General features: G+C 31.8%; 2 protein-coding genes across 2 annotated transcripts; both read right to left on the bottom strand.

Moving 5' to 3' along the window:
* Window positions 1-3,879: 3,879 nt before the first annotated feature.
* On the bottom strand, window positions 3,880-15,079 carry LOC139523978 (complement C1q tumor necrosis factor-related protein 3-like). The gene is made up of 2 exons (XM_071318475.1): window positions 14,940-15,079; window positions 3,880-5,235 (listed from the first exon to the last, which is right to left on the bottom strand). The coding sequence occupies exons 1-2, from the start codon at window positions 15,034-15,036 to the stop codon at window positions 4,823-4,825; spliced, it is 510 nt and encodes a 169-aa protein (XP_071174576.1). The 5' UTR covers window positions 15,037-15,079; the 3' UTR covers window positions 3,880-4,822.
* Window positions 15,080-15,958: 879 nt separating this feature from the next.
* LOC139522449 (complement C1q tumor necrosis factor-related protein 2-like) lies at window positions 15,959-18,184 on the bottom strand. Its single transcript, XM_071315954.1, has 2 exons — window positions 17,970-18,184; window positions 15,959-16,407 (listed from the first exon to the last, which is right to left on the bottom strand). Exons 1-2 carry the CDS (start codon window positions 18,070-18,072, stop codon window positions 16,001-16,003), a joined length of 510 nt encoding a protein of 169 aa, XP_071172055.1. The 5' UTR covers window positions 18,073-18,184; the 3' UTR covers window positions 15,959-16,000.
* Window positions 18,185-24,612: the final 6,428 nt, after the last annotated feature.

Below are 24,612 nucleotides of genomic sequence, written 5' to 3' on the forward strand. Positions count from 1 at the left end.
TAAACTAATAACTGAATGTCTTCTTTCAGTCAGGACCAATTCTTTTTATATGGTTTTATTTGTGGGTTATATTGATATTTACAATACTTGTTTTCTGTTTTTGAGAATTGCTTTGATATAACATACTTGAGAAGTTTTAAGATGACGGTTATATGTGATGTTTTGAAAAAAATATAAGACCATATTGTTGATTAAATGTACAAGTGTTCCTTGCCAATTGTTTGGCGGTTGTTTTTTTTTTGTGTTTATTATTAAGGTCTCCTATGAACAAGGGTCAGTGCCAGCTATGTTTATTGTCATCACTTTTTATGTCCGTTTGATGTTTTTTCAAATCCTTTTCCTTTGGAACAATATGACAAAGCACGATAAAGCTATCCCATAATCATGTTAAAATATTTAATTTAAAAGAAATGATTCGGTGATTGATTGTTCAACAGTTAAAACTGTCGATCCTGTGGCTTCAAATAAAACATGGATGTCAAATCATATCTTTTTTCTCTAGAAAACTATAACTGGTAACGATAAAAAAAAAAGAAACGTCCTCTTAAGCTATACAGTTTGTTGGTCCGAAATCATCTTTCAATTTTTACATCACCTATTAATAAAAAAAATCACGTCCAGGACGCATGCATATATAAAATGTTTTCGTTTTGTATTTCTTTACTGACGGCTGTATGCATTTTATGGATACCTGCATTATCTCGAAGACTAAATAAGATATTTAGTTTTCGAGATAATGCAGGTTTCCATAAAAGAAATACTGTAAACAGCTAAAATGATCATTAAGAGCAGAAATACAAATGACTCGACATGATCGAAATAGTAAATCTTATTTCCATATAAATTATTCATTTTATAGAAGACTTTTAACAATTTTCTGCGCTTGTCATACATTAGTAAATCTACTGAGTGAGTCCTAATCCCGATTGTTGATTTTTGACTGATGGTGGATTTGCATAAAAGGAAAAGCGAGCAAAACAGAAGTCACTTAACCAGTCGATACACCCTGTCTAGATTCTTCCTTTTGGAGTTCGTGCAAGTCTATAGCTTTCCCCCCTTGATTTGTGATTTTCGTAAGGAATTAGGGAATCTGAACAATCGTTATACCTTAGTTGCATTTTTGCAATACCCCGCGAAAAAATAGCGAGAAACGATACCACACAAAAATGATGAGCAAAACATATCAGATTTCAGAAAAGGTTAGCACGACCAAACATAAAGAATTTAATTTTCAATTGCCGTCTTGATCTGAGCACAATTCTACTTATAATGTTTTAAATAAAGACAATACACCTCTGTTCAATAGTCATAAATCGACATAACTGTACCAAATCCGGGTCACAAACCAAAACCGAAGGAAACACATCAACTATAGTAAAACCAAAGAGTAACAGAAATACTGAACTGTTATAAAAACAAACGCCAACATTCATAGAAACTTGTTACAGGACATTTCAAGAAAAATTGTGGGTTGAACCTGCTTTTATGTCTCTCTTAAAAAAAGGCATATATTGAAATCATGTTTACATGTGTACAAAGAAGATCTTTTATTATTGTTTTTATCGGTAATGAAGTAACATTGATTTGTTATCTATATAAAGTATATAACTATATATGTGTTCTCATTAAGTAATGAACACTGACAGTCCTGTATCCGGTATCATGTCGATATTTATTCAGGCATTACACAATGTTATGATTGTTAATGAGGTCTTAATACTAATTCTCTGTATGATATTTTAGTTTGGGATGGGAAACTTCATTTCTGCATAAGGCGTAAATTGACTTCCAACTGGCCATCGGTAATTGAGAGTACTCTTATATTGGTACTTTCGCACTTTATACATATTTAAACATTATTTGCATCCATGCATCTGTAAATATTAAGATTCAGCTTATTTCCAACCGAGATATCCGTTTAAAGAATTTAATGTTGAATACATTTATAAAAATTGTAGCAGAATTAACCATTCCCAAGTGAAATAAAGCGTTTTAAATGTTTGAATAATGACTAGTCTTCCTTAAAAAATAAGTCATTATTTGCTCAAATAAATCTATAGGAATAAAGTTATCATACTAAAAGCTACTCGACGTCATAGACGGTTCATTTAAACCATTTCTTGATGAAAACGCTATCGGTTAATGTTCCTTGGCGTATATACTAAATTTAGTCCTGGTATCTATGATGAATTATTTACAACCACTGTGTGGATGCCACTGCTGGTGGAGATTTATTTCCCCGAGGGTATCACAAGCCCAGTAGACAGCACTTTTTGTGCTGACATGAATTGTCATTGATATGGTTATGTTTATAAATTTACTGTTTACAAATTTTTGAATTTTTTTAAATACTAAGGCTTTTCTAACTCAGGCATAGATTACCTTAGCTGTATTTGGCAAAACTTATAGGAATTTTGGTTCTCAATGCTCTTTGACTTCGTAATTTATTTGGCCGTTTTTACTTTTTTGGATTCGAGCGTCACGGATGAGTCTTTTGTAGACGAAACGCGCGTCTGGCGTATATAAAGTCCTGGTATCTATGATGAGTTTATTTACATAACCAGTTATTTGATATTGAGTGTATGCATACAGTTAATTTATTTGGCCTTTTAATGTCTGTGTTTCGATCGTCACTGATGGTGTTTACTTAACGCGCGTACATAACAATAGCCAGGTATCTATTACCAGTTTGTTTTAACAACCACTGGATCGAAGCACAGTAGCCCGCACTTTTTCCGAAATACTAATCATTTTCTATCACAGGAACAGATTACTTTAGCTGTAATCGACACACTTTTCGGATATTTGGACTGCAATGCTCTTCGATTTTTAAATTTATTCAAATTGGCCACTTTAATCTATTCTAACGTTATACTGGCGTCACACATCAGCGAATAGCACCCATGTACGCTGAGCGTGGCAAAAAAAAAAACCCCATGTATGCTGCCAATATGCTAGTAATTTTGGACGATTTCAACTTATCAATCAATATCTGAATCGTGTTCACAACGAGCTTTAAGCATGTTTATGGCTTACGAGAAGCATACATAAGCGTTCATCGGGCGTTCAAGTAACGTATGTTGTCGTATGTCTGGCGTTTTCTCACGTAGATGAAATACTCGCTACGAAGGGAAAATGTGCTGTTTCACTGAATAAGTACACATTTTCTATTAAGGGCACAGTTGAGGTCCACTTATTGGTGCAGAATTGTCTCGCTACATTAACAATCATACCATATCTTCTTTTTTATAAGACAAAATTTAAACTTTGAATTCTGATATCTATCAGAATAATGAAATATGATTATTCAATTGACGTTTTGCTTTTGTAGATTTATATTGATGTGATATTCTTTAAGGATGTTCGCTTGTCATGTTTTGTGATTTTTGTCAGATTTTCGGATTCCTCTGGTTTTGTCCATTTGAATGCCTTCAAAAATTTTGCCAATTGACCCCCACTTTTTATTTTATAAATCTTTTACATGTATAATTATAAGCCATCTGTAAAAGTCTAAAAAATTCTTGATATTTTTTAAAAGTTTTTGAGAACTAGAACTTGTCAATGATAAAGCTATGAAAAATCAAGAGAGAATATTTTCCCGCCAAAATTTCAATAGCTATTATTGACCTATCTTTTTTTTTTTTTTGCATTTTTTGTTCCTTTATTAATCCTCTATTAATATATACTAGTGTTATGAAAAGTTTGTTATTTTGAAACTGAGTAGCGAACTTCCTTAATTCAAGGGGGAAAACTGTTCTGATCACGTTGTATTTGTGTTCAATATATTGATTAATTTGGACAAAGGCGTAAACAAAATAGAGTTGTTTTAAACTGTCTTCTGTTTTTTTTTTTTTTTTTCGTCGTCTGTTTTTAATTATATATGTAATTGTAAAAGATACCATTTATAAATAAACTCATCATAGATACCAGGACTAAATTATAACGCATTTCTTTGATCGTGTTCTGCCTGAAGGGCGAAGTCAAGGGATGACCATATTTTCCTATTTCAGTTCACTGTTTGTTTTTTTAGGTAGATAAACGTCTTCATCTCTATTTGTGAGATAGTTTTAATGAACTACCCAAAACTGAAAATTGCAGAAAAAAAGGTAATAGGGAATGGAAACTGGAAATATGTCAAAAAGACAACAACCCGACCAAAGAGTACAAAACAGCACAAGGTTACCAATGAGTCTTATTTATTTACCTTGGGTTATTGTACATATACAAAATGACGACGAGGCACAAACATGAAGACAATTTTAATATCTGTATAAGGAACACAGATAACAAGAGTGTATGTATTTGAATTTTACGGGAAAATTTGTACTACAAGTCATTTTGAAACGAAAAAAAAAAGGTGCAGTAATATTAGGAGCGTTAATAAAAACAAAGGCAACGCAAAAGTGAGGAGACTTTTTCAAAGTGATATAATCCAAATCGTTAGCTTTTACCCTTACAAATTTAGCTTACTTTATCTGCAGTTGGTAAGAATTTATATATCTGATATCCCATTGCAATTAAAATAGGAAGTTTTACCAATTTTCTAACCTAACATAAAATTATTCAATTTTTGTATTACATACTATTTGATGGAAAGATCTGCAAAGCATACGATAGAAATTTAGTTGTTACTTAGATTCTGAAATTACTAACTCTCGAACTTAATCATGAAGAAAGGATTGTCATCCCAATACATATTCTAAATGAGCTCAAATATTCATTAGGATGATATGTAAATCAAAATATTGTCCTATGACGCATTGTCTACAGGAGAAAATTTCATGATCTTTTTTACGTCTGATATTTCGCATATACATGCGTTTTAGTTCGCGAAGTCTCCACTCCTCACCAATGCTCCGGAAAACTGGTTGTACCGCTCAGATGTCCATAATTTCATTCCTGCAGTTCCCTGTATCCATACCTCGTCTCTTTTAACGAGCTTGAGGTAAACTGTCTGAGATGCAACTTCGTGTCTATTATCTCCTTTTGTGTAAATCCTGATTATCTGCATGCCATTGTGATACAGGTTTCCGTAAATGCTGTTGTTAGGTTGTCCCATTATGCTGAACGAGATGCTATAAATACCGGTAATTGGAGCATGGAATATACCGGAAGTAGAACTGTATGCTTTACCAACATTTGTCACAATAATGTCATACTTAATTGGGTTATTTGTCAGTGCATTTCCATTCGTTGTTATTGCCGTAAAAGCAACAAATTCATCTTTAATTGTGTCTGCAACAGAAAAACACAGTTTCAGTTACTAGGATCTAACAAAAAATCAAAAATGATACCAGCTGTCCCCTAAATGTTTTTTTTTATATTATTCTTGGTAGGCCCAAATACATCCTAGGTGATGTAGTTCGTGAGATATGACAAAGTCAATTTTAATTTAAGTGTTTAAACCGTTCGTTTAACTCTAGATGTATGTTGTGGTTTTGGGGTGGTGTTCTCGAAAATATCCTAAGACACATCTTAGACCAATTTAAGGATAGACTTAAGTTATCTTAGGACACTCTTAAGTTGTGTCTCGAAGCTATCTCAGACGCATCTTATGTTAGAGCGTCCTAAACATATGTTAAGTCGAAATTTTAAATCTTTAAATACATTTTTTGATAAAACATTTATTATTATTATACTCCACATTATAATGCCATATTTTGATTGGCTAATACGAGGGTGTTAATTTACTCTATCACATAGCTGAGCGGGTGACAATTTGTTTTTATGTTACTCTCTCGTCAAGCCCAATCAAAAATCGACAATTTGAAGGACAATGCATTGAATTTACGTCAAGTTCTTAAAGACAAGCTTACAGAGTTCTACGTTCTGGCTCAGATTCTATTATTTGACTGTCAAAATAAAAAAAATAAAACATGTTGCTTCACTTAGAACTGTTGAATTTTCGGGTACCCGTTAAACCTTATGTACGTAATATCATAGAAATTATTTAAAAAAAAAATATGTAAACGTCAATAGTGATATGACATTCAGTATAATAAATTAAATAACACATAGCTGAGAGGCTGATAGAGCAGATTGGTACTCCTCGAAAAAGCATTGTCAACCTTAGCTTCGCCGCGGTTGACAATGTTTTCTCGGGGTACCAATCTTCTCTATCACCCTCTCAGCTATGTGCTATTCATATAATGACGAAACCATTTAATAAAATTGTTAACGAAATTTTATAATAACATGTATAGAATTAAATGAATGATTTTAAATGTAATTATAAAAAAAAAAAGGATTGTAATTTAAACTGGAAAACTATTTGCTTTGAAATGATAATTAAATTGGTAGTGTCATCGTATCGTGAAACACGAAGTTCAAAGTTTAAAATTATGCACAATTTCTTTATATACGAATTAATAACCGATGGTGTGTTTCATTTCATGTCAATCTTCATGTAAAATAATGAGCAAAAAGCGAAATACAAACTTTATCATGCTAGGATGAAGATATGATGGTCTTAAGACACCATATTAGGTGTCCTAAAGTTAGGACGAAAAATGAGATATATCCTGAGTTAAGGTTCATCATAACAAATGGACAAATATAACCGTATTTTCACCTCAAAAACTGCTCTGTGTATAGACTTACTTGTGCTGTTTGGAAAGTTTTAAGGCCTAGCATCCACTAGATCTATAAAAGTTAAATGCATTTTGTGTTTAAGAAAGATAAAATCTTTCTTGGTTTTTGATGGGCATTTTTTTTCTTCATTTTTGCAGAAGGTGTTAAAGTAAACAAACACCTGAATTACTTTGATACTGTCCACTCACTGACTCAGATAATCTCTTCAACTCACCTGTAGTTGTGAAGATACTCTTGTCCATGTCAATTAAGGACAATCAAAACAATACAAACAAGTTTTTCACCTGAGGGAGCATCTCAAAGTTGTACCACAACTTAGTTAATTTTCACACCCTAAGCATAAAGGAAAAAAAATGCCCATCAAAATCCAAAAGAGATTTTAACTTTCTGAATCACAAAATGCATTTAAATTCAATATATCTAGTGGATGACAGACATTAAAACTTTTCCAACTTTACAGGTAAGTCTGTACTCGGAGTAGTTTTTGGCGTGTAAATACAGCCATATTTGTTCGTTTGTTATGATGAACCATAAGGGAGATTAGAGAACACGACTTAGGACAAAGAATTGACATAAGAGAATACCACCCCTGATTTGTTGTTCCATCTTTGTGTTTATTCATAATTTATAAAATATGTGTTCAATGATTTTTCTTGTTGGTCTGTTTAAATATTTTTTCCTTGGTTAACACTTCCACATGAAATGTTGCCAAAAGTATTACCATAGCCTTTGAACACACTATGATGATGTCACTATGTTATATTCATGAGCTAGCGATACACATGAATTGAATTGTGTTGTTCCAAGAAAGCTTTATGGCGATTTAAATTGAAGTTAAGTCATAAACGCATGCGGATGAGAATTGTTTTGCTGACTCATAACATTCACATTAAAGTATACGCATCGATTTCTCTAGAAAAAAGGGGATTTATCCATAAATTTTTTTCGATAAATCCTTTATAGTTAAAAAATACTTCTCCTCGATTTTAGTTTGAAACCCGGATTTGTTTTCCCTCAACCGATTTATGACTTTCAAACAGCGGTATACTGCTGTTGCCTTTAATCATACGTCTCGCGATTTTTGTTTATTACGCTTGACACGTATATCATGTTTTTGACAACCTGGGGCCTGTTTATCGAAGCACTCTTAGGATTAGAAACAACTTAGGACATATCTTAGTCCTAAGTGGGTTTATCCAACATGTTGTAAGTTAGGAAAATCCCAGGAATAGTCCTTACTTTAGGATACCAATTTAGGTGTCTTAAGATGATCTGAGGATGATCTTAACTTTAGGAAATATTTAGAATGGTTATTTTATAAACAAATAGGTCCTGTTGTGGTTCAATTTGATTTTCATGGAAGGGGACTTGGGGATTTTGGGGAGGGCTAGGATGAAAAATATTGTCATGCTTTTTTTGTTGTTGTAATTTTGGTGCTTCCTTTTTAGCTTTTCTCATCACTTGGCGTCCGTCGTCCGTCGTCGTCGTCCGTCGTCGTCGTCCGTCGTCCTTCGTCGTTAACTTTTACAAAAATCTTCTCCTCTGATACTACTTGGCCAAATTTAACTAAACTTGGCCACAATCATCATTGGGGTATCTAGTTTAAAAAATGTGTCCGGTGACCTGGCCAACTAACCACGATGGACGCCATGGCTAAAAATAGCACATAGTGGTAAAATGCAGTTTTTGGCTAAAACCTCAAAAACCAAAGCATTTAGAGCAAATCTGACACAGGTTATATTGTTTGTCAGGCCAAGATCTATCTGCCTTAAAATTTTCAGATGAATCGGACAACCCTTTGTTAGGTTGCTGCCCCTGAATTGGTAATTTTAAGAAAATTTTGCTGTTTTTGGTTATTATCTTGAATATTATTATAGATAGAGATAAACTGTAAACAGTAATAATGTTCAGCAAAGTACGATTTACAAATAAGTCAACATAACCAAAATGGTCAGTTGACCCCTTTAGGAGTTATTGCCCTTTATAGTCAATTTTTAACCATTTTTCGTAAATCTTGATAATCTTTTAAAAAAATCTTCTTCTCTGAAACTACCGGGCCAAATTTTACAAAACTTGGCCACAATCATCATTTGGGTCTTTAGTTTAAAAAATGTGTCCGGTCATCCTTTCCAACCAACCAAGATGGCCGCCATGGCTAAAAATAGAACATAGGGGTAAAATGCAGTTTTTGGCTAATAACTCCAAAACCAAAGCATTTAGAGCAAATCTGATATGAGGTTAAATTGTTTATCAGGCCAAGATCTATCTGCCCTGGAATTTTCATATGAATCAGATAACTGGTTGTTAGGTCGCTGCCCCTGAATTGGTAATTTTAAATAAAGTCTGCCGTTTTTTGTTATCTTGAATATTATAATAGATAGAGATAAACTGTAAACAGCAATAATGTACAGCAAAGTAAGACCTAAAAATAAGTCAACATGACCAAAATGGTCAATTGACCCCCTAAGGAGTAATTGCTCTTTATAGTCAATTTTTAACAATTTTCATAAAATTTGTAAATTTTCACTAACATTTTCCACTGAAACTATTGGGCCAAGTTCATTATAGATAGAGCCAATTGTAAGCAGCAAGAATGTTTAGTAAAGTAAGATCTACAAACATATCACCATCACCAAAACACAATTTTGTCATGAATCCATCTGTGTCCTTTGTTTAATATTTACATAGACCAAGGTGAGCGACACAGGCTCTTTAGAGCCTCTAGTTATATTTCAGCCTACTCGTTCATGCCATCTTTTATTAGTTTATCCTGACTTTATTAACATAAATTGTCATCCGCCTTTTTTTCAAAGTTGCTCGTCCTGCTTCTTTTTTATTTTATTAAATTTTATCCTAGCCCACCCCTCATAAAAAAATCAAATTTTAGTATATTATTTAATGCATATTAAATCCATATTCCTTTTTTCACCGCAACATTTGCCAATTTACCAATAAGCAAAGCTTTATTCTTATTCATTCTTTTCCACGTCGTCGAGGAGAGTCTGTAGTTTTGCATCTGAAAAAATTCGAATTTCGTTTTTTGCTCATATGTGCACACGTAAGAAAATAGTTGAAGTACTCAGAATTTTTATGAATGATGCACGAGATTTTCCTTTGAATATTTTAGTATAAAAAACCGTGAAACTTCGAATTCAGCTCACTCAAATGATTCTACCGATCACATATAAAGTTTTAACTATTAACAATTAGTTTGTTCTATTCTTATATAAAACATGCTTATATTTTTTGTCGTATGTTTTGTTTCATAGAGTTCAAATGTACAATTATAATTCAAAACTTATAATTAATCTATAATTATCAATATATTTTTGGAAATTATAGTATTTGATTAAATTAGTTACAATATTTTCATTTTTATTCATTTTTAATTTGCTGTTTTCTTTTACGCCAATACTTAGGACAGCGGTTAGAACATCCTAGCTAAGATAATCCTAAGATAGCCTCGATGTGCATGCTGAGACGTGTCGTAAGTCGGTCCTTACTTTATTCTAACTTCTGTCCGAAGAAATTCTTAGGACCGATCTTAGAACAGTTTCGAAAAACAGGCCCCTGGTACGTTTACTTATGTACATGTATAGTATTATGAGAATAAAAATGAAAGAGTACGAAACCAAAGTTATATTCTTTAGTCAGAGATGTCGTTTCAAAATAAAATAAAAACGTTGAAAGGCAAACAATGTATACAAAACACTACATACACATTTCAGACTGAGCAGCCCGAAACCTAAAACACTGGTGTTAATGTCTGTTGCGTATATGGAACTGGAAATACCGAGTTCCATACATATCTAGTAACAATTATATTTGATAATAAATATCAATGAATAAACTCGTCATGGATACCAGGGTTGGTGTTCTCGAATGTATCCTAAGATTCGTCCTAAGTCATAGATAAGACCAATTTTATGATGGACTTATGATCGTCTTAGGACACTTTTAAGTTGTTTCTCGAAGCTATCTCAGACGCATCTTATGTTAGGACGTCCTAACCATATCCTAAGTACGAAATTTAAAATAGTCAACGCATTTGTTTGCTAAAAAAATTTATGAAAGACGAAAAAATAAAAATAAAATTGCTTACGAAATTTGTATACTAAGATGCATTATTAAATTCATGATGTTGAATGTAATTATGAAATAATATTAAAAAAGATTGTAATTTTTAACTGAATACCATGTTTTTTGAAATAAGAATTTGAAAATCGTAGTGTCATCGTATCGAGAAACACGTGGTTCAAAGTTTAAAATCATACACAATTTCTTAATATACTATTTAATAATCTATGGTGCGCTAAACAAATTAGCAAAAAGCATGCACAAAGTGAAAATGAAGATAGGATGATCTTAGGATACCTAATTAGATGTCCTAAAGTTAGGACGAACAATGCGATATATCCTAAGTTAAGAGAGCTTCGAGAACATGACTGACTTGTCATAAGTTGGTCTTAGGACACGTCATAATCCTAAGATAGCTTCGAGAACACCACCCAGGATTAAATTTTGTATTTACACCAGACGCGCGTCTCGTCTACAAAACACTCATCAGTGACACTCGAATCTGTAGACAACGTCGATATCAAAATTGCATAATTGTATGAACTTTTTATTTTGAGTTTAAAAGAGGAATTCGTCATGAACATTTATTTAGCATTATCGTGTTTACCATATACATGTCATTTTAAAGAAAACAACTATCAACCGTTATGCTTAGAAAGATCAACATAGTCAATATTAGATCATCTTTGCCTTTGCGAGTTTTATTTCAATATAAAAAAAGTTTAAAACGTGACTAGAAAATCGAGCTTATTTTCAATAAAAGAAAATGATTTTTTTTACAAAACAATAATTATTTCAGATATTTTGCTGAGAATCTGCTAAATCTTCGTTAAGCTGTACTCATTTATGAATACTCGCAGAATGGAATTGATAATTTTAAGGGAACAACCTGTCATTAACTTTTGCTGCAGCTGCTCGTATGGCAATTGACGAAAATATAATAACGTCATTTCAAATGGAAATCGTGTATCAAATTTTTGGTTCTCGAGTATACACATTTCTTCATGAAAATAGTAGTCTCCTGTTATTTAAAGATATAACAAATTGATATTTATAAACGAGAACGCTTGTAGACATACATTAACGTTAAAATCGAAAGATTATTTTCAATATAGAATTAGCGAAAAGCCCTATACCTCTTGAAGCGAGTAGATATGAAAAATATCCCAATGTATTTTTTTCAATTACATTTCACAGTAAATTAAAGTTGATTTAAAAACTCATATGAATGTAGCCCTTTGATAGTCTAGTGGCAATGCAAATCAAAATTTGATGAAACTTGAACAAAAGCTTTTCATTGATTTAAATTACAGTATCAGAAGCAAATTGTAAAATATTTAATTTATTTTTCAAAACTTTACTATAGTGCCTAACAAGATTTTTTGAGGTAGACGAAATTGACCTTAAAACGATCGTATTGACTTGTTTGCTCCAAAAATAGGTAGATCGGAAATATTTTGACTTTATTTAATGAGTTCCTTAGTTTGTGATTAATTGTAATGAGACTGAAAAATGTTTTTTTTTTATGATAAATAATAATTTTACCTGGCGTAGCGGTGTGTAAAGTGTATTTCGGCATTTCTCTCCGAAAAATGACTTGTTGATTGGAATAAAACGTCTTGTTTGTAAACTTTTTCTGTTTTTCTCCGCAATTGACTATTAAAAATAATCTATCTACTGTGTATTTGGAAAAATTTGTGAAAATAGGAGAATTGGCAATTCTTACCTTTCATACATATTCTCTCATTGATAAAACATAACATGGAATCATCCAGTGTCCAGTTTGAAGGTCATTTTAGTTACTGTCACATTCATGCACGTTCTGATTTAATCAATAGTCATGTATGAAAAGCACAAACAGTTTGAAGGTAAACTCATAATAATTTAACCCAATCAAATTGCGTAATATTTAATAACAATGACCGGTCCACATTATAATTAGTAATAAGGGTAAACTGGGTAGGGAGAAAATGTAAGTTATTCAAAAATTTTTTTTTTGCAATAACGAACAAAAATTTGTCAACCAAAATATTTGCTATAATTTCATAAACATGTCGTTCTGTATTGGTACAGTTGTTGGATCTTTCATTTATGTATTTAAGGCCACACAAAGTTTTGGCTTCGAAAGTCCACATCATTAATGATTTTATACAGAAAATTTTTCCTTTTAAAACATAAAATGTTTCCAAAACAATACGTTACTACAAAGTAAAATAATTTCTGAAAACACTGCAAAAATGTTCATTTCGATTGGTTTAGAAGTATTGTCATAAAGTGCGTTGAAATAAACAGTTGTATAGCAAACATCGAATTCCCTCACAAAATCTTGTTAGGCACTACTATAATGATAGGACATATGATTTTAGCGGTTAAAAACAGTATGGACTGGGGCTTTGTGAAAACTTTATAGAAAGTTATGAAACTTTGCCGCAAGCATTTATGATCAAAATGATTAGTTGATTTAAGGTAGCACAATACAAAGATTTTATAAATCCAACTCCCAAGTTTTAAAATGCTGTAACTTTCTTAATAATGCTTGAAAATTTATAAAAGTGGTAGTTTTGGATAGCTAACAGATTGAGTAGGGGCATTAAGGCCTGGTTTTGGCCCAAGAAAATAAAATGTTTGATAACTTTTTCAAATTGGCACATAATCTTTAGAAATGCATAGGGTCAAGAAATATAAATGAAAAACATTAAGATTTTTATGTGATGACGTCACAATCACGTCATAATATGTACTGTTTTCACAAAAACGATGAAAATTCAGAATTTATGCAGTTTTCTATCTTTATTTCTGTTGTGGAAACATCGTGCGCAGCCAAGAAACAACAAAATAATTTAACTGAAGCTTTATTATTACTATTGACAAAATATCACCAAATATAAAGTTGTTTCTTGGGTGCGCACATACTTTTCCAATCGAAAATATACTTAAAAAATTGATGAAAAACAAGGAAAATCACAAAATTTTACAAAATATGCAAATTAAGGCATTATTTGTTGCCATGGTAACTTGTTAAATGTCCAAAATTATTTTGTTTTTCTGAATACCTTCTTCCTGAGATACTTTTCAGTAATTTAAAAATATGTATGATAACTTTTAAATTTGCAGTAATTTTTGGGCCAAATAAGGGCCTTATTGCCACTACTCCTTAGTGCAATGTTAGTATCATGCAACAATTATGTAACCAATTATTATGTTAACTGTGTCTAAAATATTTTTCACCATATTTCCACTTTCAAATGAAATTAGCTTCTTCATAGGTATCCCTAGAGGGTGGATTTTATTATATGTTGTTCCTGTGGCCATTATCTACAAAAGGGTGTCTCAGATGTCAGATAGAATGAATAGAACAAATTTTACACCTAATTAAACATTATCTTCTTTTATGTGGTTAAGATGTTTACACTAATTAGAAATTTATGAGAGAATGGAGTACCATAGAGACAATCTGAGACACTCTTTTGAAGCCCATGTTGATTTAGATTTCGTTAAAATTTTCTGTACAGTTAAAGAGATGATAGAGCTAAATTCATTCAAGTGAACTTACCCACATTTTTCCACTAATTACATAATGATTGCATAATGAAAATAGTGCATTCATTTAAAAGATATATCTTTTATCTATCTATATATACCTCTTTTGTTATTTTCTATGCATTCATAAGAAAGTTACAGCATTTCAAAGGTTAGTGATTGGAAGTAAAAAAATCTTTGTATTGTGCTACCTTAAACAATACTTTATTCAAATAAACTGAATGGATTGGGCCACACGGCCGAATTAGTATAAACTTCCAAATTGTCCCCACACGTAATTAAGATATACACAAATTCCAAAGTAAACCATGCACAGTGTCTGAAATATTTATAAAGTATCAACAGTTCGTGTGTATTCCTAACTGGGCGCCATGTAAGTAACTAGCAAAATACGTATTTTACTTAAAAATAAACTAAATTTTTGGCAGTCAACATGATTCTTTTTCTCTGGTGGCTGCAAAAGTATGAGAGTCATTGTGTTTCGGGGTAAGCTTCATGATATATTAAATACATTCTTCGATTTTAAATTACTAGAAATTGTTTTAGAAGATTGTTTCTATTTAAATAGGTGTATATATTTTACATGCTTTGAAATACTCGAGAGTGTGATTAAGTTGATAAAAAAATTCCAAGAAATAAAAAAAAAAACATGACACCGAAAAAATAACGATAGGTGATTAGTACATTGTCTCGTTAACTGACCGTGCATTTATCCCATAAATATACTCTACCTTTTGATTCACAGCAACTTGTTGTTTTTTGCTCTTCACAAACATTTGCATTCACAACAGCTACGAAGATCAACAGAAATATTTGCACAGATATCATAGCGTTAAAAAGAACAAGAAGTATCCGCTAGCAACACAATAGAATCTGCGGAAACAATGAAGCATGTGTACATATATAATCAAAAATTGTAAATGACCTTGATCTTTCAATTAACCACGCTTAACAAACTTCAAAGATGAAAACAACAGTTACCCACAACAATCACGTTTTAAAATTACAGTCGTGAATTGCAAAACGATCTTTTTATAAAAACACTTTGAATATCTAATTGGAGGCAATAAACTAATTTAAGATTTCACTCATTCGTATTTCTCAATTTATTTCTACCGTAACAACGTTCTTTTAATAGTTATTTTACAAGGACGCGGTGTGTCTGTGGAAGATCACCCCGATGGCCGGAGGTGATAACTGTAAACTAACTTATTTTAGCGAGCGATTTATTTTTGCGACTTCAAGAAAAGAAAAATTATGCAAATATAAATCGTCGCGAATCTTTCCTTTTTTCAAACTATATCAAATAAATTTGAAAATCGCAGAACAAATTCATCATGAAGTCATATGGAAAGGGCCTAACGAAAATAAGTTGGTTGAAAGTATACGTTGATTGTTTATTAATGTTATGTTCGGTAAACATGGGCAATAAAAAAATAATGGGTTATATGTTATGAATTTGTAATAAATGTAAACAAATGAGAATAAAATACGTACGAAGTCTAGTATATATACATGCATTGGTTCAATCATTATCAACGTAATGATTTCAATTAACTCAATTCATATGACTTTAATCATTTAACTCGAGATAGATAAAGGTTCAAATTTTGAAATGTTTTGGAAATATAGAATTTAGAATTTAAAAATCTTAATATCTTGATTTCATGTGTATTATATCAATGAATCGTTGTGCATTGTACAAGCTTTATATTTTCGTGCTTCTGTTCAATAGAATAATAACACCTGAACAAATTTAATTTTAATTTACAGTTTAATGTATATAGTTTAATTAAAAGTTTCCTTTCTTTATCAAAACACCCGAAAACAGATTATACGGTTCTGCGGCATACAACTTCTTCCATGCTGTTCCTTTTGTATAAACTTTGTCTCCTTTCTTGAGAGCAAGATAAACAGTATTCGATGAAACTTCATGCCTGCCTGCCCCGGCTGTGTACAACCTGGTAACCTCGACATGGTTCTTATAAAGAAACATATAAATATGGTTACTATACAATCCCATCAAACTGAAGGTAAAGCTGTACACACCGGGAACTGGAGCATGGAAAATACCGGTCCAAGCACTGTAAGCTTTGCCAACATTCGTAACGACCTTGTCGTAAATGATTGGACCATACGACAATCTCCCTCCATTTGTTGTTATGGCCGTGAAAGCCACAAATTTTTCCTTGATATTATCTGTAAAATAAAAAAAAAACATTTGCATATCAACTTGCTACTAAAGATATTAGACGGCTTCTATCAACACGTCTGCTTTGAACCTTCATACAAAAGGTGTATGAAATCAGGATGATTCCGATTTCCTTAAAAACGAGTTTCCCTCTGTTGAGATTAGATATAAGTACATGTAGGTGTCAACACTAAGACGTTGCACTTACCAGTTGATTGGTGATCATTGCTCGTTACTGACACGATTTATCAAAAAACACTTTCTAAAATTATTCCATTTTGAATTTAGAAATTATAAAGAAAGTAATGTTTTAATTCCTTTAGGCAAAGTTGATCTTGGATTGATTTAGCAATTATCTGTATGTCCTTTATTGTCAAATATATAGCTATTGCACCGTTTAGAATATTATACATCATCGGCATTCAACTATTATGCTTTGTCAGTTTTCATGATTAAGGTAAATCAAGAAAAACACTTCGGATTCATGAATTTCTAAAGTGCTATTTTAAATTTTATTTTACATGACCAGCGATTGAAATTATTTAAAAAGAAACATACTTGGTAACATAAACATTACTCAGAACGCATTGGTTTGCACGCTTTATAGGGGTTTTGAGATGTCAGAACTATTTTTTACGTAATATCTATCGAAACATTATTGGATTTCGATTTTAGTGCAATTTGTGTTATACATAAATACATTTCTTTTTTGAGAAAAAAATATGCCTGATTTGCGATAATATCGGGGTCTTTTTTGTAACACAGTTGCTCTGTTTGGCTTCTACATATACCTCCGATTTCTTACAACCGAATGTCCAACTTATGCGTCACATGATCTCAGTGGAACCTTACCTTCGTCATCACGCCTTAAAATATTTTTTTTTCTAACTAAGTTAGGATGTTAAACATGCATTACCCTAAGTATATTCTGGGCTAATTAGATATATATTATTGATTCAAACCCATATGGCGTTAAATGAAACTGAATACCTTGCATTTATCATGCTTTTCAATGTGTTTTTGAATACAATAATATATAATATATAAATACATCAAGGATGAAATATAAAATCAAATCACGATACATGCGATCTAAAAGATTAGTAAAAACAGTTAAAACAAATGATTCATTATTCATGTTTTCGGTAATATTAGGTTTTGTCATTGATTTATTCATTTCTAGAAGATAAAAAGTTTGTTTTTATGTTTACAATGAGCATGGAAGAACAAAATCAAGATGTAGATATCACACCATTTAGAATTAGATAAATAGTTGAAATTACTGTGCATGCTTAACACAATATTAAATTTGAGCCTTTGATTGTGCCTCCATTACTGTTTGATTAAAATTTATTACTTTTTTTAGAACAAGAGACAAGATAAAATATTCATTTATTACTTTTATGTTAATCAGATCTTATCCTCTAATAACTTCGGGACTAACACCCCTTAAGATACGAGAGGCTTACATCAAATCTTATCATTCCGTGTTATAATAAAAAAATATATATAAGCATTTGAATCGAATCCCAAATAATCAGTTTTTGACATATAAGAAATATTTACTTACTGTTTATATCACAGCAGCAGCCCCTAAATTTGGTGCTGTAACAATCCCTTGCATGACCAAAAGTAAAAGAAGTAAATAGAAAAAATAGAACTGTGGCAGGCATAGTGATCAAACTAACTGTTATTGGGCTATGAAAATCTTCTGAAGTGTGTGTTCATTAATATAATTATATTTTAGTATTATGCATGTGCGGTAACAGATTGTCATTCTTAATAATTTGATTGGTGGAATCCTCATAAAACATCCAATAAATGTTATTTACCAGATATCATCACGTGATTGTTTTCCTGGAAAGTAATATTATAATTGTAATGGTAATTTGAGGAGACACATATTGTCACACATTAAAATAAAACGCAAAATAAACAAAAGAATGTTTTTGTCAATGTTACAGTAAGGCAACAGTAGTATAGCGCTGTTCGAAAGTCATAAATCAATTGAGAGAAAACAAATTCCGCATATAAACTTTAACCGAGGGAACACATCATCTGTAAGAGAAAACGAAACATCGAAATAACAGAAACACTAAAGGGCAACAATAAACAAACGACGCACACAGAAACGAACTATAAGATAATAAATGCTATTTTCCTGACTTGTCGCAGGACATTTTAAGGACGTTTCGTCTCCGAGGGTATCACAGCCCAGTAATTAGCACTTCAGTGTTGACATGAATATCAATTATGTGGTCACTTTTATAAATTTCCTGTTTACAAAACTTTCAATTTTTCGAAAAACTAAGGATTTTCTTATCCCAGGCACTTATTACCAAAGCCGTATTTGTCACAACTTTTTAAAATTTTGGATCCTCAATGCTCTTCAACTTTGTACTTGTTTGGCTTTGTGACTATTTTGATATGAGTGTCACTGGTGAGTCTTATGTAGACGAAACGCGCGTCTGGCGTACTTAATTATAATCCTGGTACCTTGATAATTTTTTATAACACAATGTTGACTGATTTACCCCTTATTTTTGACATTTTTACCTAGAATGTAGAATTGTTTTGTTCACACATCGTTGTCAACATAATAGAATCTGATGCAACTGTCATACAAGTTAGAGGTTTAGCTAGCTAAAAACCAGGTTTAATCCACCATTTTCTACATTAGAAAATGCCTATATAAAGTCAGGAATACGACAGTTGTTATACATTCGTTCGATGTGTTTGAGCTTTTGATGTTGCCATTTTTAGAGACTTTCCGTTATAGTTTTTCCTCGAAGTTCAGTATTTTTTAGATCAAATTTTTTACCCCGGTTTTTGTTTGGTTCGTGTTGTTCAATCATCACTTTTCTTTTGATATTTTGCAATTTATTGTTCTTTCTCTGATGTTTTATTTGTCTATGGGTTTGTCTATCCTTATACTAATAACTTTACCTTGTTACATTAGCATGTTTTCCTACTTGTAACACTGCTCCTATCGTTAACCTACAAACATACAAAGGCCTTGTAAATTTAACCTTTATATATTTAGGTCTTTCCACCTTTCCGCGTGGAAAGACCTATTGATTTTGTTCTGATTATTTTTTTATTTTTTTTTTTCTTCCGCCTAATTTTTTTCTTGCGGTGTAAAAATGTTTCAAAAGATGTCGCTTAGTTTTTTTGTATATGATATCATACAGTCTATACGCTTTTGAAACTCACCCTGTTTAACCTAACACTTTTCTTTGTAAGAGTTATCTCCCCAAACACTGTTTTTCTTGTTATCAGATCTCCTCCGCAACCGTAATAGAAAGCGACAAATTTATTTTTCCAAATTGCTCGTTATATCCTCAGAATGTTACATTTTATTTTGACCGAAGCTTTACGAAGACCCCATATGAGAGTAATTTCCCCTTTTGTATTGAAATAAGTGAAATAAATTTGTAAATGGAAAACCATAAGTGATAGAGGCCTAGGGTCTTTTGATTTGAGGCCCTTGGTCAAAACGTATGAAAATGAGGTCAAGGTCAAAGGTCAAGGTCATGTTAAAATTTTTGATTTTGGCTTGTTATCTCTTAATTTTAGAAATCATACAAGATATCGACAAAATATTTTCAGACAATTGTTAGTTGCGACATGTCGTAACATGTAAATTTTACTTAAAAGGGTACGTAACATTTAATGCGAGTTTTGCCCCCTTTTATATCTAATATTAGTTGTATGGTAATATAACTCATTAACAATATAAAGTAGAGGCCTAGAGTCTTTTGATTTGAGGTCCTTGGTCCAAAAAAATGAAAATAAGGTCAAGGTCAAAGGTCAAGGTCATATTATAAATTTTGATTTTGGCTTATTTTCACTTATTTTCAAAAGCCGTATAACTTATCGACAAATTATTTTTACTAAATTGTTAGTTGCGACATGTCGTAACTTATAAATTTTGGTTGAAAGGGTGCGTAGACAATAAATGGGAGTTTTCGCCCCTCTTATGTTTAGAATTATGCGTAAAGTGATATTACTCATAAACCATACATATTAAGGAACTAATGTCTTTAGGTTTGAGATCCTTAGTCTATGACCTTGAAATTGAGGTCAAGGTCATAGGTTAATTGGACGTTCTAGATTTTGACCTTTGCTCCAAATTCATATTTAGACATCAAAAAGTCATAGGAACTGACATATCAACTGAATTTTTAATATTTTCACATCAAAATATGTTGTAAGTGGTGGAAAGACCATCAATGGTTCTCTGAACAATTGGTTTTTAATTGTATATGTTCTTGTATCTCAGACGCATTTATTGAAAACGAGTATAAATGTAAATGCTCTTTTGTTCCGACGTTGAAAAGTTTCGGGCGGAAAGAACTAACTAGCCGAAGGAACTTATTAACTAGTGACTTTGTTCTTCCTCTGGTTTAAAAGTTCCACCGGAAAAGAGTGATTAGTTGAGGTGAAAAGTTCCAACGAAACATATCTATATATTCATTGCATATGCTGTCTGACGCATTTGAGGATATCCCGTCCGCAAGGTAGTTTTTTTAAATGAATATATATAAATTATAAAAGTTTGTCCACGCTGTACAATAAAAATAGGAATAAAATAATGTTGGAAAATCACTAGATATTTATATCCAATATGAATATTCACATTTTGTCTATTAAGACATAAAATTGTTTTAATAATTTCTCTCACACAGATACATATATATACAACTCGTCTAAACATCAACCCAAAAATGCTTTCGCAAATATTACTTATATTGGTCACGACCAAAACAAAGAACTTTTCAAAACAAATATCTGAAATGGAAACTTAACAGATGAATCCACGTTTAGTCTCCTAGGAGCAAATTATGGAGATATATTCGGATAAATTGCAATATCTTACTGTTTCAACTTAAATCAATTTACGCTGCGATTATAGTGTGTGATAACATTGTGTGAGGGAATTCGACGTTTGATGTACCACTGTTCACTCCAGTGCAATTTATGACAATACCACTGCATCAATCAGAATTATTTTTTTTGCAGTGTTTTAAGAAATGATTTTGCTTTGTTGTCGCGTATTATTTGTGAAACATTCAATGTTTTAAAAAGGCGAATTTTCTTTATAAAGTCAATGATTATGTTGACTTTTGAAGGCCAAACTTTCTACAGCCTTAAATACGCTAATGAAAGATCCAAAAACTATACCAATACATAACGACATGATTATGAAATTATAACAAATCTATTGGTTAACAAATTTTTACTCGTTATTGCAAAATAATGAACTTAATATATCTGACATTTTCTCCCTACCCAGTTTACCCCTATACATTTTTATGATGTGGACTGGTCATTGTTATTGAATCGTAGGCAATTTGATTGGATTAAGTTGTTATTAGTTTACCTTCAAACTTGTTTATGCTTTTCATACATGACTATTGATTAATTAGAACGTGCATGAATGTGACCGGTAACTAAAATGACCTTCAAACTGGACACTGGACGAGTCAATATTATGTTTTATCAATGAAAGTTAAGGTATGAAAGGTAAGAATTGCCACTTATTCGATTTTCACAAAATTTTCGGAATATACAGTTGGAAAGGTTATTTTTTAAAAGCCCATTGTGAAGAGTAAAGAGAAAGTTTACAAATAATACCTTTTGTTCCATTAAACAAGTCATTTTCGTAAGAGAAATACCGAAATATATTTTACGCACGACTACGGCAGGTAAAATTATTATTTATCATAATAAAAAAAAGCATTTTCCAGTCTCATTGGAATATGTTGATTACAATTAATCCCAAACTTAAGAAGTAAGTAACTAAAGTCAAAATATGTCCGATCTGCCTATTTCTGCACATCAAAAGTCAATACGATCGTTTTCAAGTCAATTTCGTCTACCTCACAAAATCTTGTTAGGCACTATAACTGTTTGTACTGAAAGTCGTGAAACAAACTTCAGTTGTCTTTCTTTGAATACAAATATCAAGTACTATTCTTATTTAATTTTTGCTAAAATCGTACTTGCATCTTTAATTGAGGGAGATACGTTACTCCTAGAGCTAGAAGTACGCTAATTTTGTTGGACAAGGAATACTGCTTTCTCCAAAGTTGCTAAGACAGGGCTATGAATCAAATTTAGGTCATCACTCAAGACATTTTACGGTCGCCATCATGAGCTGGTTGGCCATTATGACAAAAGTGTGTCAGAAATCATATCTGATATTCTTCCTCAGTCATAATAACCTTCCATCATTACAGGACTGAACAAACAAATAATACGACGGGTGCCGTATACGGTGCAGGAAATGCTTACCCTTCCGGAGCCCCGGATTTCACTGCCGATTTTTAGTGGAGTTCGTGTGGTTTCTTGATTATTATTTATAACAATTGATGTAAATGTCCCTTGTTTTTTGTGAGTCTTTCTTTACTCCTTGGTTTTGATTGTTATTGTCTTATCTATTAAAATATTTCAAAAATATTAATTTAAAACAGAACCTTATTTAAAAATATTTTCGTTTAAACTTGTCTCAGAACAACGTCAGGTCTTATTGTATTGAAATTGTTAAAGTCTGGTGTGTCCACTTGTCCTATAAGGTCACCAAAGTGTTGATTGGTCTCATTTGCATCTCCTAAATGGAAATAAAATAAAAGCTTAAAAGATGAATCCGTATAGCCGTAATTCAACTTCCAATTGCAGTCCACACTTCGAATTGTCGTTCTTCATCCCGATTAACTCACGATGTATCTTTTGTTAACTCATCATAGTAGTGCATACGTAAAATATATTTTACCAAAAAACATTTATGAACATGCCTGATGGTTCGGACGCATGGAATTTATCAAGTGTTGTTTTCATTTTTTAGCATGCCTCGATAAATCAATTTAACTGAAATGACTGAACTGACAGAACATGTAGAAACTGTTCAAGGTATCTTTAAATACTGAAAGAGGCATTAAATGTCAAATTAATGTAAACCTATTTCACTCAAATTCTCAAAAATTATCCATAGAATTAATAGTATGTATCAAGTTTTAGAGTGTGTATTAGTTTAGATGCAATTTTATTCACCATCGAGGTAACTTTCGACTGCCGACGGTCATATCACCTGATATAAACAAAAAAAAAAGAGATATTCATAGATAGAAAACACGTGCAATTGAATTTTTCTATGTCTGTTTGATTTCATATTTAAAAAGCTTATCAAAATAATTTATTCAGAGTTTGTATCTGTATAATATTGATATGCTGTTCCTTTATACATCTAAACACACCTTGTTTATGCGTAACCCATCTCTGACTAAACTGGAAGTAACATGAATATGGATTCAGTGAGGTCGTATATTTCACTTGCAAATGAATGATTTATTATCAATGTTTCTAAGCTTATTTTTTTTATAAAATTGATACAAACTGGCAACTAAAAGCGATTTATTATTTTTAAGTGTACTAAAGTCTGTTGCTGTTACTCAAGAAATAAACTTGTCACAGAAGATTATCATTTTTTCCATTTATAAACTTTCTATTCAATATGGATCTTTAGTCCCCCTTTTTGATGTTGTTGAAGGAATGATAAAGAATGTTTAGAATTCGTCTACTAATTGAATAAGAAACTGGATAAGTGCACTGAAAAACCTGGAGTTACCAACAAATTGCACATGTAAATGTCATTACACAATCTGGAGTAAGATGGTTGTCTTCGGTTTTGACAATGAGTCCACTTTTCCTTGTAAAAGCACAATTACCAAAAAATGATTTTATAAAAATACAATACAAGTTCTAGCTTCACATGTACAGAATATCAATTAATGACCTTGGGTTCAGAGATCAAGTCACACTGCAGTCCTTATAGCACATGACCTACCCTCCTTTAATTTTACACGTTCTTAACAAACTTCATATTAATTTGTATAACAATGAAAACAAAATTTTAGACATCCAACCAATCATGCATACTTGAAATGTCAAGTATTTAACCTTGAAGCCAAAGGCCAAGGCTAAATTGCTAGCTTTCCTGATGGTATACAACAAGCTGTCACATGGTTTAAAAAAAACATACAGTACATCATCGATTTATCTCAAAAGACAAAAATATTACGGCTCGGACAATTAACGACAAGTTCATAATATCACACTTAGATAGGTTTCAATAATTTGACCTTGAGGTCAAAGGTCAAGTAAAAAATGCAGGCTTGGTGGTACAAAACTCACCCTTTTAATATTAAACACTA

This window comes from Mytilus edulis, chromosome 5, assembly GCF_963676685.1.
Source record: "Mytilus edulis chromosome 5, xbMytEdul2.2, whole genome shotgun sequence".
In the NCBI taxonomy this organism is placed as follows: Eukaryota; Metazoa; Mollusca; class Bivalvia; order Mytilida; family Mytilidae; genus Mytilus; species Mytilus edulis.

What these genes read in the sequence shown, in the direction of transcription:
- LOC139522449 (XM_071315954.1), bottom strand. Translation starts at nt 18,072, where the DNA reads ATGCCTGCCACAGTTCTATTTTTTCTATTTACTTCTTTTACTTTTGGT. An exon ending in CTGCTGCTGTGATATAAACA is followed by an intron (nt 16,408 to 17,969) that starts GTAAGTAAATAT and finishes TTTATTTTACAG; the next exon opens with ATAATATCAAGGAAAAATTT.
- LOC139523978 (XM_071318475.1), bottom strand. Translation starts at nt 15,036, where the DNA reads ATGATATCTGTGCAAATATTTCTGTTGATCTTCGTAGCTGTTGTGAAT. An exon ending in AAGTTGCTGTGAATCAAAAG is followed by an intron (nt 5,236 to 14,939) that starts GTAGAGTATATT and finishes TTTCTGTTGCAG; the next exon opens with ACACAATTAAAGATGAATTT.